Genomic DNA, 16186 nt, shown 5'->3' with positions numbered 1-16186 from the left:
CTGTGAAATGTTTTAAACTTACTCAGTGTACACATGCTCTCATGCCTCTGTGAAAACAATGTCTCTTTTTCTAGAATGTGCCCATGGAGACAGCTGAAGGATAGCTAATGGTATCACTAATGGACGCACAACGTTTAAAATATGACCGACATACCCCTCGTGAGGTATTGTACTCACATCAAGTAATCTAATTCTACATTTATTCTGTACAGCAAGCATTCGTGGATCAAAATCAGATGACCCACTTTAATTAAAGCAACACAGGAAAATCCAACTCCTCCGTCCGAGGCTAATGTAATGTTCGAGGGAAAACCGACTGGAGGCGTTTTAAATAATAAAGTAAAATACTTAATTAAACTGTGTTTCAATTTCACAACACAGGGCACCACTCCCAACACAGAGATCTATAATACAGTTGAAATCTGGTTACTCTCAAGTCAAGTGAAACACTCTTATCACACAAAATAATCTATAACATTTCAAGTAACCGCTGAATGCGACAAGAGTGATGTACTTCAGATAAAAGAAATGAGATTAAACGAGAGTCTGTGCTCCACATTTTAGAGGCATGAGATTGATTACTTTCTGACCAAACGATTTTGAAAGCGACGCCATTTGTTAATGTATAACTTAGTTTACTGTTACACACGCCGTCCGGCATAATTGCCGCAGTCCAACCAATAGATGGTTACACATGACTAGAGACGCCGTTTAGTTGTTTATTTTTCCTCCATATTGCAGGTATACACAACCCAGACTGCGAGACAGACAGACACCCCCGCACAGTTTCCGAGGCATACCCAATTGGAGAGTGGTGACGTTTCCGCTGAGGTTGTGCTGTGACGCTATGGGTGTCTATAGTGGTGTTTCTGCCTGTGTTGACGGTCAGACAGAGAGAGGAGAAACGGCGAGGTAGAGGACCTGGAACGTCAATTTCGAGGCAAGTCTCTTAATATTTATTTACATATGTACATTTCAAATCTATGGGTAAACGACACCAGTCACCGTGGCTTTTGCGCTTGTCTGTTCGGTCTAAATAGATAAAATGTTCGCCTTACATCGAAAAGGACACGCTTGAAGGATTTTAGTTAGCTTGTTAGCGCAGGGAGCTGATATGCACTCTTTAGACTAGGGGGTGTGTAGCAAGTGCGCTAGTTAGCTGTGAGGCTAGCATGATACCGCTGTGTGCTAACTAGCCACAGGGACATTACAGTGAGCTAACGCTCGGCTAACCAACGACCTAACGCTGCCTTCAGTGGAAGGACTGTACCCGGAGCTTCGTAATTAAATAACCCATCTTTATCTGACATTTTTTGACGTGATCGATTAGGTATTGTGTGAAGTTTTGTCATTTTCATTCACCCGTTTAGAAAGCAAATTATTCCGCCAGTGTAACAAATATTTAAACATAACCCAGCTCCACATCGTGAAGAGGGATTTGCTACTGCTAGCTGAGGCTGCCAGAGAAGCTCCAGTTAGGCAGCCCCCGACTAGTAAAATAAGCCAAATCAAATTCAGTCGCTACTATATCTCCCTTAACACCTCAGGACATCCCAAGTATTCTGACCACTGATATAAACGGAGGTTATCGAAAAACATTGCAATCTAATACATCGACATTACAACGCTATCCGACGCTGTTTATTATTAATAAAAAATAAATCACATTTAATATGTGGTAATGAGAAACTAATGTGCAATCATGTCTCTCACCATTACTCGACTTCGTCATATGTACCCTATTAAGTCATCGTTTTCTTTCGAATTACGTTTTCAGAAACTGTAGGGGTTTTCAGCGTACTCAGATGTTTTTGACCACGGTGAATGTCACTATCACGGATGTTCGTTCACTACAGCTAGTGCTTGACGATCAGCTTGCCTGTATAGACAGGGAGAGAGCGAGAGGTGGACAGGGTTCGTGTGCGGTGTCCTTGTAGTCTTAAAGGATTGGGTGTTACTGTTTATGACGAAGTTAGTAGATAGCTGTCTGGTAACATGAAGGCTTGACGCAAGTTTGGATATTTTCATTGTCTTTCGTCATATTTTTTCGGTCGCCGTATCCATGCCTAACCTAGGGAATCGGTGACCAATAAATTCAGTACACGGGTGGCCACAATGGCTATTCTCCCAAGTTTAGTAAACCGTAAAATTGTGTTTCCCCAAATTTCATGACCAAATTCGACCCAATTAATATCACGGTAGTCTGCTTCGCTAGACGTTTGTCACATACAGTTTTTACAGGTTAAGCAATTGGAGCGAAGTGTTTTGCTGTCTGCCCATTAATAGTGTGTACATATAGGTACATATTCATTCATTGTTTAACTTTACTTTAAAGCCTATACAATACCTCCAGTCAACGGCAATGTGTCATTTTTTAAATTTTCTGCTGTAAGAAGGTTAAAAGTATGGTTTTAACCGGATTTATTTTGACTTTGGTTGAATTTTTAGTTGGTCAAGATTGGGTTGGATATGTGGTTTTCGTTTTTTTTTTAGATGAGAACGCCCGAGTATCGATATACAGTTTCAGTAGTCAAGGTTGGTGTCCACAACTTCTTGTTGCGTCCCGATTCCATGATTTCGTTTGCGTTACGTGGTGTTGTGAGAGTTTCGGCGATGGAAGTGTTGAATGAATAGGTTCACCGTGAAGTCAGTAGACCTTAACCACTGAGCTCACGACCCTATGAGGTCGATCTGAACAAATTGCTAATTGGATTATCGTTATGATGTGTAAATGTTTTTCAGTGGTCGTTGGTTGAGGCATTGAAATTCCTAGCTAAAGAAGTGTATTCGCTGCCGTGAATAGCCCTTGACAAATGTAACACTTTGTTTGTTGGCAGTTGTATTTTATTGCTTAGTCTTGTATTTTATTGCCACCTCTTAAAACTGATGCTAATTTTCGCCACAGTTAATTGAGAAGACGTGAGTGCTTCACCGTTGGTGTGAAGTATTGTAATTGCCATTTGTTTCATTTGATCGGTACAACGCTCACCCATGACCATGACAGTAAATGTAAGATTTTGTGAAAGCCTTTATCATGTAGACAACATCAAACCCTTGTGAACTTTTAAGTTAATTTGTTTCTTGTTTTGAATTTTCCCCATTTCTCAGGAGGCAGGAACAACCTCAGAATTCCTACAGCATCATGTACGCAGCCGGACTTAAGACGATTTGTAACTTTTGATAAAGAAAAAAGAAAATAAATAGGACTAAAAAAAACTGTGTAGCAGTCAGTAATCCATATAAGTCCTACATAAGGAAGACCATAAATCTGTGTTTAAAAAAATAAAAAAAGATGGCCAGCACTCAGACAAGTCTGAAAACTCCTTTTAAAGACTTGACCTCACTGAAGGGCAACATGAAGAGGCTATACAGGGAGCGGATAGAGGATGCTCCCATCAAAAAGCGTGTCATGGCCGAAATGAACCTGAAACGAAGTAGCCTGGAGAGTCTACCCAGGACGCCAAAGGTCAAACGCGAGCAGGTGGAAGAGCATTCCGGAACCGATATGGACTTTGAGGGAAGAGAGCTCCATGTGGTTGGGGCTGCGAAGGCCTTGGATCTCAGCCCAGGGCTTAAACACACTCTGGCCCAATTCACCCTAAGCAGCCAGAGTTCCCTGGGTGGTCCCGCCGCCTTCTCCGCCAAAACGAACCATGATGCTGCGTCACCTGCGGGCCTGGCGCCGCTGCCCTCTCCCTCTGTCCTTGGGGGCGGCCCGCTTCTGGTGCCCTGTGACAGCTCCACTGAGCTAACTCATTCCATTCTGGAAGGAGAGTCCATCTCTTGCTTTGCCGTCGGAGGCGAGAAGCGATTGTGTCTGCCGCAGGTGCTGAACTCAGTGCTACGTGATTTCTCTCTGCAGCAGATCAACGCGGTCTGCGATGAACTGTACGTTTACTGCTCTCGATGCGACGCGGAGCAGCTCCACATCCTCAAGGTGCTCGGCATCCTGCCCTTCAACGCACCTTCCTGCGGTCTCATCACCCTCACCGACGCTCAGCGTCTCTGCAACGCCCTGCTCCGCCCCGGGGCAGCTCTCCCAGCCAACCCCAACAATAAGCTGCCCGCCCATGGCCTGCTGAAAGAGAGCGAGGCCAGCTTCCAGGTGGAGCACCAGTGTTTGGGCAAATGCCAAGGCCTTTTTGTGCCCCAGTTCTACGTCCGGCCAGATGCTCCCTGCATCCAGTGTGTAGAGTGCCAGCTGCTCTTCTCCCCACAGAACTTTGTCATGCACTCCCACAAGTCTCCCGACAAGAGGACGTGCCACTGGGGCTTCGATTCCGCCAAGTGGTCCTGCTACCTGCAACTGGGCCGGAAGTACCTGGGCACTCTGGAGGAGCCTCAGCTCAAGCAGTTGCTGAACGAAATGAAGGAGAAATTTCACTTCCAGCTAAAGAAACCACTGGACAAAGTAAGTGTTTCATTTACCTGTCTGCCTTTACTGATGTCGAGTCACGTTTAATTCCGTTTAAACTCAGTTACAGTGAACCTCAGAGACGGTTGTCTAAAGTAAAGCCGACAGCCATCAAGATTCATTCGTTTGCTCACGTTCAACATTTAAGACATAAGAGTGTGGCCAGATGGTTTTGTTTGATAGTCTGTGAGAGACATGGTAATTACTGTGAGTGTGGGCTGTTTTTTCTGTTATTGTCGGTGGCTGTGCTCATGGTTGTTTGCGTAAACTGGAGTTGACCCATTTTACAGTGTGAGAGGACAGGGGTGGTGTGGGGCAGGTGACACTCAGTTGTATTCTGCGGAGGAGGGGAACCCCAGCTGGCCTTGTCCAAAGGGGAACTATATCATTTGTCTTCTGGGTCACCAGTGGGTCACCTACACAAATTGCTGATCGAAATAAAAAGGAAAAAGAAATAAAAAAAGAAAGGAAACCTGTGTTACCAAAGTGAAGTTACCATTTCACTTCAGTTTCAGGCTATTTGACTTGCCTTTCATTTTCACTGGAAGTTCATCTGGAAACCAAAAGCAATCGAACAAATAGGTCATGTCAAGTTTCTGTTGTGGTGATTAGCTTTATTCCACCTCTGATCAGTGAACAGAATTTTAAAGACAGAACTGCCCTTGTTCCGTCGTCACTCTAATTTGAGGTCGGAACGCTACAGATTATTCCGTTTTGTTTTGTTATTTTTTTACCTCTGCCTTTCAAAAGCCAACAAAGTGCCATGGTACTGTGGGGGCAGATCTTTTTGAAAGCACTGCCACAGTAAAAAAAAAAAAAAAATCTGGATTGTTTCACCACCATTGACTGACCGTGTCTCATGACCCCTTGACCAAGCCATTTCTTTTTGGTTTGCTAGCTCATGGCTGGTCTAGGCCGGCAGTGAGTGAGCTCCACTCAGCTGCTTATAGCTGACAGGCTTCTTTCTTTACAAATGTGAACAGCAATTTAGGAGTTAACAGCTTCAGCAGACACAAGTATTTATAGTTGTTGCAGGTGTGAGCTCTCTGTGCTGTGATCTCAAGTATACACTGTGTTCTGTTTGTGTCTGAGGGAGAGAATGAGAGAAGCCCTGGTCTCTCCCTGTGCGCTTGTGCAAGTGTGCCGGAAATACCGTCTGGTGTCTCGTCTAGCGCCCAAACCACATTCTTACCCCCCCCCCCCCTTCACCCCGCTCCACCTCATGTGCTGTTATAGCCTGGTGGAGTCTGTGACAGACCTTGAGCCAATCAGTCATACAGACACATCTGCAGTCCTGGCTGAGCTCACCCTGACACAATTACACGCAGGCACGCACACACACACACACACACACACACACACAGTTTTCACACTAACAGGATTCTCATGAACACTCACACACAACACTACTCCTGTGTGTACTCCTCATCTTTAATCCACTTGGCCAAGGGCGACGTCAAAACTGTCAGACCTGCGGCTGAGTCAATGACACCTCTATGTGTAATAAGTCGGTATCTGCAGGCTTGGTAACACATTTCTGTCTGGCCATGTCTAACACTTCTCATTAGGGTTTGGGTTTATCTTAGCAGTTTTTTTTAAACTGTCTTTGTCTTGGGGGGGGGGGGTTGGGGGGGTTCAGAGCTTTTTGCCACCAGTCATCCCTAAAGTGTCTGTTATGGTTGTGAAAGCGTGGGGTTGAGCAGACTGTTGTGAAATTATGTTGTTTTTTTTTTTTTGTAGTTTGCTGAACTTTCTTGCTCACTGTATTCTTTCTGTTCTTGCACGTACACACACACACACAGAACTTTCTTATATTTTTCAACTTTCTCTGTCACACTAAGTTGTTGAAGAAGAATTTTGTAGTATTCAGGAAACAGGTGTCTGAGGGCTCGAAAAACTCGTCTGTGTGGAAAGCTTTCATAGTGTGCCACAAACGGACGTGTGACTGTGTGAAAGGTTAGGCTTCCAACATTAAGCCCACATCGAACATGACGGATACAATTTCGGAAGCACGCAGTCAACTAGTGCCCATATCAGAAATCCCCAGTGTGTCTCTGTGCGTCTGTCTGTGTGTGTGTCTGTCTCTGTGTATCTGACTGTGTGTGTGTGTGTGTGTGTGTGTGTGTGTGTACGGGAAACACGGCAGACAGAAGCATCACTTGATGGGGTGATACATTCACCCTAAACATCCGCCAGACTCCGTTGCTTGAGAGCCGAACAAGTGACTCATAGTTTCCAGAGCCAAGCTGTGGAAGTATGTACCTTCAGAACGATGCAGCGATGTGTTGTTTTAACCCTTATACAACCCCCTTTCCTACTTATATTACAAGCCATATTTACACACTGTGTCAGTGTGAATATTAAAACACCGTTGATGCTTTTCCAGAGCGTGTTGGGCTTGGAGGCAGGGTGGGGGAATCAGGAATCGAGGGAAACTTCTAGAAGGTTTTATTTTTATTTATTTTTTCCTCCTCGTTGTATGTAGGCCTATGTGTTTTTGCTTAACTGTATTCTGCAGTTTTGTTTGAACAGCAGAAGCAGCGAAAGGTTGTTTTAGCTGAAGGGAAACATCAAACCACACACTGTCAGACCAAGGCGAGACACAGGCACAGCACAGTGGCGCTAATCGTCATTCCATGAGTCATATTTATAGTATTTAAGGGCGCTTGATTTATGAGAAGGAGTGACTAGACTTTCATCTTCTCGGTTATAATAAGCTTTTTACACTTCCTTCTCCGACAGAGCTTTTCATTGTTGTTATGTCTTGAGTTTTGAAACAAAACATGTTTTTGAAACAGTCTTTGCTTCTTTAGATGTTATGACTGTACCCCCTCCCCCCCCCATCCCACCCCCCCACCAGTTCTCCTATTTTGACTTTTCTGGTATCGGGTCTCAAAAGTGACGCCACAGATAAAGAGAGAGTTGTCAGTCAAATTCCCATGTAACACATTCACCATTCATTCTAACGCTTGTCTGTATTGGCTGTGCCCAGACTGGAGAGCTCAGTGTTTAGTAGCTTGGTGTTGGTGTGGGTTTGCTGAGAGGTAGTGAGAGATGGCTTGGTGGTTGTAGGTTTGGCAGAGTGACAGGTCTGGCCGACAGAGAGAGCATTCTTCCCATCTCTGTCTGTCTCCCACTGAGGCTGAGACAGCGGCTGTGGTGCAGACACCAGACAGCTGCTCGACGCTGTGCTCCCATTTGCTATTTGGAAACCAGTGACTTCATTACCACAAGCCAGCTTCCTGCCCTGTCGTTCTCGCCAATCATTCTCTCTCGCTCGCTCTCTCCACCGCATGCCGTCTCTTTGCTCTTCTTTCCAGTGTCTCTTACCTACATCTCACTTGTTCATCTCTCTCTCTCTCTCTTCCTCTTCTGCACCATCTCTCTACCACAAAACATGTTTCTGTTATTTCCCTCCCTCCTTCCCTCCGTCTTGGTTTCTGGCCTTATTTTTTTTGTTCCGCACTCTGTGGCCTACCTTCCTCTTTTTGTGCGACACGCTGGCTCTCCGCTGCTACTCTCTCTGACCGTGTCACACGGCTCTCTTCCTCCCACAGCGATGTTTTCTCACATCACCGACAGCTCCGCGTTCTCCACTCCTGCTCAGACGCTCTCACCTTTGCCGGTTACTCCGCTTCTTCCAGACTCTGCCCCTCAAAATCCGTTTACCTCGGAGACTGTCCAGTCGGTAGCACTTACGAAACGCAGTTTAGAATAAGACTTCACATCCCGAACTGAACGAACCAGTCAACCAGAATTAAGAGCTTGTTTTGCAAACCAAAACCGTCGATGCTTTCTGATAATGGAAACCAATGTTCCACAAAGAAACAGGAGCGCGTTGCGCCGCTCATTTGTGTTTGAGCAGGAAACACCCCAGACTCCATTTAGCGAATGGTAACAGAATAAGCAGCACAATGAGCCGATAAGTCAGCGGTTACATAAGGGGGGAGGGGGTGGGGGGGTCGCACTCAGACGTGTCCGTGAGATGGACAAAGAGGGAGGGGAAAAACCGGAGTATTGATCGGTCTGTGGCCTTGATGAATGGTGGGAGTCTGGGTGACATGGATGAGAGGAGGTGAGAGGGGGAAAGAGGCCGTGTCAGAGTCGGGAGCAGTGGAGCTGTGGAGGAGGGGCTGGGCCCGGGCTGGAGGGGTTATGTAAAGATCTGTTTGCTGTGTCTAAACTTGTTCTACTCCCTATCTCCTCTAAGCCCAGACAGACGTAAACCAGGCACGTACACACACACACACACACACACACACACACAGACAGGCAGGCAGACAGACTCTCAGAAAGACACCAAGGCAGACAGACTCTCAGACAGACAGATGGAGTGGAAAAGCAACTCTGTATGTTTGGCCCTACAGTGCTGGAACACAGGTCCAGTGGAGGAAGGAGAGAGGTAGGGGAGGGGGAGGGAAGGGCCAGTGGGAAGAAGGGGCTTAGGTAAAGGGGGGAGAGAGAGAGAGAGAGAGAGGTGGTTCAGCTTAGGACAGCTGGTTCTCGTTGGCGTCAAGGCCCGGCTGTCTGCCGAGCCACACAAGTGAATGCACAAACACAGAAGAGCTGGTTATGTTGGCCCACGGTATGCCTGTCCTCTCCATCAGCGTGAAACGCTAACCTCACAGGACCCCACCACTACACCACCACGGCCTGGTACGGCCTGTCCACTCTGCCAGTCCAATCCAGCCCAGTCTCTCCCTCTCTTTTTGTATTTCTGCCTTGTGTGTGTGTGTGTCTTTGTGTATTTCCTGAATGCAAACAAATCACTAAACTACCCAGACCCCCCCCCCCCCCCAAAAAAAAGAATCGCCTCTTGGTTTGGGTGAGTCGAGTCTATTTATTTAAAACCCCGCAGTTCCTCTCCCCTTTTCTCTGCCAACTTTGCATTCTGCCACTCCCAGAGGCCTGTGTGGGGCCCTGCCCTGCACTGTAGGGGCTGTGTGGGGAGCCTTTAATGGGACTTTAGCAGCCAGACAGAGTGAAACTGCTCTGTTCAGTCCAGAAAACCGGAAAAACAGACACACAGAATGAAAATGTCCCCGGGAGGGAGCGTGGGGGCAGTGGCTAAACCAGTTTACACAGAGAGCCTGGCACTGACCAGACAGAGACGCTCTACTGTTACCCTGAGTGCCTCGCTCCCCACCTCATTTACATTTACACAGACACTCACAGGCAGTTAGACACAAATAAAGCATGTTTGGAGTTTGGCAGAAGAATGTTTTCTTTCTTTCTGAATGTTTTCTCTCTTTCTTTCTTTCTTTTTTTTTTTTTTTCCTTTTTCAGTTTTGGTTAGGGATTTTGAAAACAGTTTTTAATCGCGCGACAGAAATACTTCGCCTTTGTCTGAGCCTTTTATTTGGTGCTCTCACCACTGCTGGTTGTTTATCTTCCTTAGATGGTTTAGTCTAGACTGGGGATCACTGTGTTTCCTGACACAGAGCGAGTTAGTGAGAGAGAGAGCGAGAGAAAGAGAAAGAGAAAGAAAGAAAGTGACTGTGTGTCAATGGAAATGTTACAACAAATAAGATAAAAGGAATAAAAAACAGCTCAATGATTGGGCCATTGTCAGAAGGATGGTATAACGAGGAATTGTAATTAACCGATAGCTGATGAACAGATTAGCCGTACAGTCTATCCCAGGGCGACCGTCAGAAAGAAAGAGAGAGAGAGAGAGGGGGGGGGGGGGGGGGGGGGGGGGGGGGAGAGATGCACTGTAGTGGCCTGGGAGAAGAATGAGTCTGTTAGCATTTGAAAGGCTGCTCTGTGCCGTGGCCCAGTGGGAACACTGATTAATGTAGATGGAGAGGAGAAGAAGAAGAAGAAGAAGAAGAAGAGGGAAAAAAATGGTAGGAATCCAGAACAAGCACTCTGCGGTAAGCAGTCCCTGCCACACACAGGATCAGATCCATATCAGGCTGTCCCACTGGGAGGCCACTCCACACATCCACAAGCCATTAGTGTCTCTGTGGCCCATGCCTCTCCTGCCTGCGTTACGCTATAGGGACGCGTGGTTAAAGAGTTCCAGATCTGTCCATCCTGCTGCTCATTTATCAGCATGCTGCATTAATGGGCATTTCCATACAGGTTTGGAATAAGTTGATGGTGATTATGTATTCATGCCATGGTCAAACAGCTTCATAATGGTAAGAAACATGAGTGGGAGTCAACCCTCAGGTTCCACCAGGTACGAGAAGGTTCATTAGAGAATGTTTTTGGACGCGTGCTGGCGAGAAGCTCTCACTTGTTACCTAGCACCTACCTACCACTCTGTTTGCCAGAAATCACCGCCTACATTCAGACTTGCTTCACAGTAAACCTTGGCTTGTTCTCACCTTCACACCAGCCACACAACATACTTCTGTGTGCTTGATTGGTATTTAAGCATCTGTTCATTTTCATTTAGCCGAGACGTGATGTTATTCTCACTTGAAATCAATTCTTTGCGGAGCCAGTCGTGCTCATCAGTAAACTCGTCCCCCTCACAGTGAGATGTAAGATTAGACACATTGAAGTGCCAGTCTCTGTTTAAAGTCGAACAAAAAACAGAACCCCTCTTTCTCTCTCTCTCTCTCTCTCTCTCTCCCTCCAAACTCTCCGTTCCTAACGCTTGCCTCCTATTGGACGGCGTGTTTCCTGAAGCACTGGGGAGTGGGGCAAACTCCCTCTTTCCCTCTGCTCCCTCTCTCTACGAGCCCACAGGAGGCCCCCTATGCCACAGAGGCCCTAAAATAGAGCTGTGTTTTCCTTCAGCATGACTCCAGACCGCTCCAGTCTTGCATCAAGTTGGTCGGGCACACATAACAAAAGGACAGCTCCTTTACTCAGAGGGGAGGAACAATGCTTCATATGCATATTCATATGCACATGTTTTCACGTCGCCTTGTCTCTCCTTACCCACGCTCAACCTGCAAGTCTGGGCTCCGGGAAAAAAAACAACAACAAAAAAACGAACGACCCAGGCGAAGTCGCGGCGTTTGCCGCGGCCGAACGCACGAACAAACGTTGTGGGTTTTGTTTGTCATGTGTTTATTTATCGATCTGTCCATCCATCCATCTGACTATATAGAGCGCACGGCCACGGGTCCTTTCTGTAGTTACGAGCGAGCGCACATCTTTTCCCCTTTAACGTGAATGAGATGTTGGCCGAGGTTGCGCTGGCAGTAGCCAGAGGGAATAATGAGTTTTTTGACTGTACCATGCTTTCACAGATCTTAATAAACACACACACACACACAGTCCCTGCTGTCTGTCCCTCTTATGCCTAACAGCCTGCACTGTGTGCAGCAGAGGAGAGAATTACTGTGACCGTCTCCTCCCAGAGTCCACATGAATGTTTATCACGCTGGATGCACACAGCTTGATATAATCAGAGCTTTACATAGACTCTGTGTTTTTCTTTCTGCCACCCGTGCCCTGCCATTTCCCCCTTCTTTTCTCTTTTTATCTGAGAGATACGTTTACGCTAAACGGCGTAGCGCTTTGCTAGGCAGGACTCAAGCGGAGCGTGCTGTCAGCTCGCCCATCTAGCCGAAACGCCGTCTCGCGCGGTTCATTTCCATACGCGGATGGAGAGATTTTTTTCCCCCCTCCCCCTTTCCCGTGCTCGTGTTTGTGAGTGATGAGGTGAAGGAGGAGGGGAGAAGGCTGGGGTCAGAGGGCGCGTGTGTGGACAGATTCTTGTTGATGGCTCCCTGTTACAGGAGATGAGTGTGACAGGCCAGTGAGGCCAGTAGGGCTTCCTGACTCTCCATCTCTCTGTGCAGAGCTATTTACTGTGGCCTCTAACAGGCCGCTTCATGCAAAATGCATGAGGTTCCCACCCCTCATGGGAGAGAAGGAATGACTGACGGAGTGTTTGCATAGTGTGTCAGTAATGTGCGCGCGTACGCGCGTCTGTGTGTGCGCGCGTGTGCATGTGTGTGTGCGTGTGTGTATATTGTGGCTGTCTCTAGTCTCTCTCTCTGTGGGGGATTCTATAGTGATGGTGCTACACTACACAGTGGCACCGTACCTGCTGGAATTCTCAGTGTGCATTCTGTTTAACAACACACACCAACAGAGACAAACCGTTTCTTTCTCTCTCTCTCGCGCTCTCATACGCTCACTGCGAGGTGTGTGATTCATTGTGGTACTGCTTTGGTTTGGTTTCATGCTCTGAATAATTGCATCAAATATAAATCCCAAAAAGGATCATAGAACTGTCCAGATTGGCTCACATCATTTTGGGCTGTGCTGCAGTTTCCTACATATGGTCCCTTTTACTATTTTAATAATGCATTGAAGATTTAGTTTTCGTTGTCCGTCGAAAGACTCCTTCACTGCCATAGGACATATACACAGTCAGGAATGTTTGTTTAGGTCTTACTTAGATTGGACTGAGGAGGAAAGTCAAACCTTTGCTTTGACTAAGAGTTAGTTGCCCAGTCTGAGCCTTTATTCTGGTCTTCTAACGCCTCTGACTGTTATATTCCACCAGAGCAGCCAGAACCTGATCGAGCTCATTCACAAACCCTTGGTTTTGGCCACTGGTCCAGATGATCTGTCTTATCCCATTTAAACAGAGGAAACCGCTTACGGTCCGGCTCCGTCATACACACCTGTTGTGCCTCTCATAGATGTGTTTGCGTGTGTGTGTGTGTGTGTACGCCTGCCTCTTTGATCACCTCAGGGGGCTGGTGTGTATCCTGTGGAAAGAAAGAGGTCATGTCCCTGTTTTGTGTTGTCCTGCAGGGAAGTGCGCGTGCGTGCGTGCGTGCGTGCGTACAGCGGTCGGTAGTTTACGGTAAGGTGCGTCAGCGTGTCTGCCTACGTCGATATGGAATAAGAATGATTCATAGAGGTGAGCCATTACAGCAGGGTAATTAAAGCTTCAGGAGTTACTGACTGTAAAAAAAATGGAGCACGGAGTTTCACCTACATTCTGCCCTGCCTTTCTGTGTGTGTGTGTGTATCTAGTGGAGTCTCTCTGTGGGAGGCCTGTGTGCCACTGTTCTCTTTACTAGCACAAGCTCAGATCTCTCTCTCTCTCTCTCTCTCTCTCTCTCTCTCTCTCTCTCTCTCTCACACACTCACACACTCACACACACACACACACACACACACACACACACACACACACACACACATACATACACACCCACATACACACAGATCTCCCATTCATTGGGGTATTTGGAGTGCCCTGTGTCTGGGGAGAGGAACAGGCAGGGGTCTGTTGGACTGTGTGAAATGTGACACAGGCAGAGAGCTCAGTGGGGGCTCCTAGATTACACTGCGCCCCCCCCCTCCGTTTCCCTTTCCTCTCCTCAGAGCCTTACTTCAACTCTCCTCCTAACTCCTGTCCCTCCCCCAGCTCACTCACTCTGGATGTGGATGTGCCTAGACTGGATTTTAAAATGGCTGCATCAAGCAGCGTCTTCCTTTCATCTTCTCTCTCTCTCTGTCTTTCTCTCTCTCTCTCTCTCTCTCTCTCTCTCTCTGTCTTTCTCTCTCTCTGTCTTTCTCTCTGTCTTTCTCTCTCTCTCTCTCTCTCTCTCTCTCTGACTTTGCTAATCCAGACTGTGAGTCAGTCTGTCTGAATCTTATCTGGTCCTTAGTGCCTCTGATGCCATCTGATTTGACTGAAGGAAAACAAAAGTCCAATGGAAAAACAAGCAGGTCTGTTCTCAGACAGCCGGTCTGACTGGGCGGCTCAGACAGAGACTGCTTCTGTTGTTGCTGACATGCGTCTAGACGGAATGCCGATATGTCTCTCTCTCTCTCTGTCTTCAGACAGAAAAAAAAAAAAAAAGAACGCCCTAGGCCACCTGCCAAACCTGCTCAAAAACCAACCTGTGTCTGAGAATACGCCTGTGTGGGCCTGTTCTGTTTATATCTGTGTTTGGAATGTGTGTGTGTGTGAGTGTGTTATGTATCATGTATTTATGTATATGTGGTTTATAGCATTAATGTGATAGCGGTTGTCTTAATGTATGCATATTGTGTGTGTTTTTTTCTTTTTGCTGGTGTGTTTTTGTATCTTGTGTGTGAGTGAGAGAGAAGGATGAATGAAGAAACAGAGCCCCTGGAGTTCAGTGTCAAAGCTGGTTTGGGCCTGTGTTGATGGTGGCTTGTTTGCAGCACATGGATAAATGGCTTACTGGATTAGTTGCTCCACACAGAAGCCTGTATTTAGTATGACAGACCACCCTCAGTACTGGGACAGGGGCCTCTTCTCTACACACATTCTGCTAATGAAGCCCCCCCCAAAAAACGCAACACCCCACCCCAATAACAGCGCTCCCCAAAGATCCTCAATAACAGCACTCCCCCAGCACCCAAATAATAGCATTCCTCAAAGATCCCCAAAAACAGCACTCTTCTGGAACCCTCAAAACAGGACAACCCCCCCCCCCCCCCCCCCCCCCCAAAAAGCCAATAACAACACCCCCCCTGGATCCCAATAACGGCAGTCCCACAGACGAACAGTCAGAGAGCCTGGCCAATAACAACACCCCCCTATACCCCAGTAACGGCAGTTCCACAGACGAGCAGTCAGAGAGCCTGTCCTCAGCACTGAGTGTGTCACGATCTGTTTAATCATCTGATAGAGTTTAAAGATAAGTGAACTGGACCTGTGGATAAGAGCATAGACCAGATAGAGTCTGCTCTCTTTCTCTCTCTCTCTCTCTCTGTCTCTCTCTCTGTCTCACCTCTCTTGTCTTTCCTTAACATGACAGTTTTGGAAACACCGTCTTTTCCCTCTTCCTTCACTCCTTTCACCCCCTCCACTCTGGCCTGGCGGAGATCCAGAGAGGGTGTTGTGAGAGAGGGGCACAGTGAGGCTTTGTGCACCCTCTCTCTCTCTCTCTCTCTCTCCCAGGGGCAAGCTTCAGAGCTCAGGCAGTGTTTAAGGGAACATGGCTGTTGCCAGTGGAGCAACAGATGGACAGACAATCACCTACATGTACAGGCTCTCAAGAGTTTGCTTTTCATGGTAATAACAGTACAGCTGGCGAATCAGTGCGTGTAAACACAGACACACACACATATATACACAGTGGAATAGGCAAACCCTCTCACACAAATGAAATTGTACTCGTAATTCTGGACACACACAACAAAACCTCCCCTAACACATGGCTGCATGCGCACACGTGCGATGAGAAAATATAAAATGTCGCTCGTAATTCCACAAACATACATCGAAAGTCCCCACCATGCGCGCGCACGCACACACACACACACACACAAGCGCACTCACACAGACTGAAATGAAATCTGCGCACACAGATAAACACCCACATGCTTTCTCTTGGACTGAAAGGTCACCATATAGAGGCTTTGATGGGAGCCTAGATAAGATTTGTCATCAGTCCGCCTGAGTCATAATTCCCCCACGTCTCTCGTAAAACCCGAGCTGTAAACACTGGTGTGGAAACTACAGAGCGTACGTATGCGTGAGCGAGAGCGAGAGTGTGAGCATGTGCGCGCGAGCGAGCGAGCCGGCGGGCGGGCGGGCGAAGGGCTTTCCTAATAGGCTCGCCCGTTCCTCAGAGCGTGTTCTCCGCTCAAACTTACAGATGGTGAACCTTGAACCTCTGAGGCACCCACGGGGTTCAGGCAAGGAGCAGCGACTCTTAACGACAGCCCTACATCAAAAACACCGTCTCCTGCCTCGGCCTCACGGTGTCACTGACCTCATTCCCACAAACACAGGAGAAGCATCTCCGCAGTTTTCACCTCTAAATCAGTCGTCACTCAGATTTGTTGACTACTGGATGAGCTTTA

General features: G+C 47.2%; 1 protein-coding gene across 1 annotated transcript in view; it reads left to right on the top strand.

The window, feature by feature from the left end:
• The first annotated feature begins 3292 nt into the window (after positions 1-3292).
• skila (SKI-like proto-oncogene a) overlaps positions 3293-16186 on the top strand; it is a 22298-nt gene continuing 9404 nt past the window's right edge. Inside the window, exon 1 of the mRNA XM_030775668.1 lies at positions 3293-4411. Within this exon, the coding sequence (XP_030631528.1) occupies positions 3293-4411 (1119 nt within the window). The remainder of the gene's footprint in view (positions 4412-16186) is intronic.

This window comes from Chanos chanos, chromosome 5 (assembly GCF_902362185.1).
Source record: "Chanos chanos chromosome 5, fChaCha1.1, whole genome shotgun sequence".
NCBI classification, from domain to species: Eukaryota; Metazoa; Chordata; class Actinopteri; order Gonorynchiformes; family Chanidae; genus Chanos; species Chanos chanos.
The sequence above is the reverse complement of the archived record's forward strand: the minus strand, read 5'-3'. Positions and strand labels throughout refer to the sequence as shown.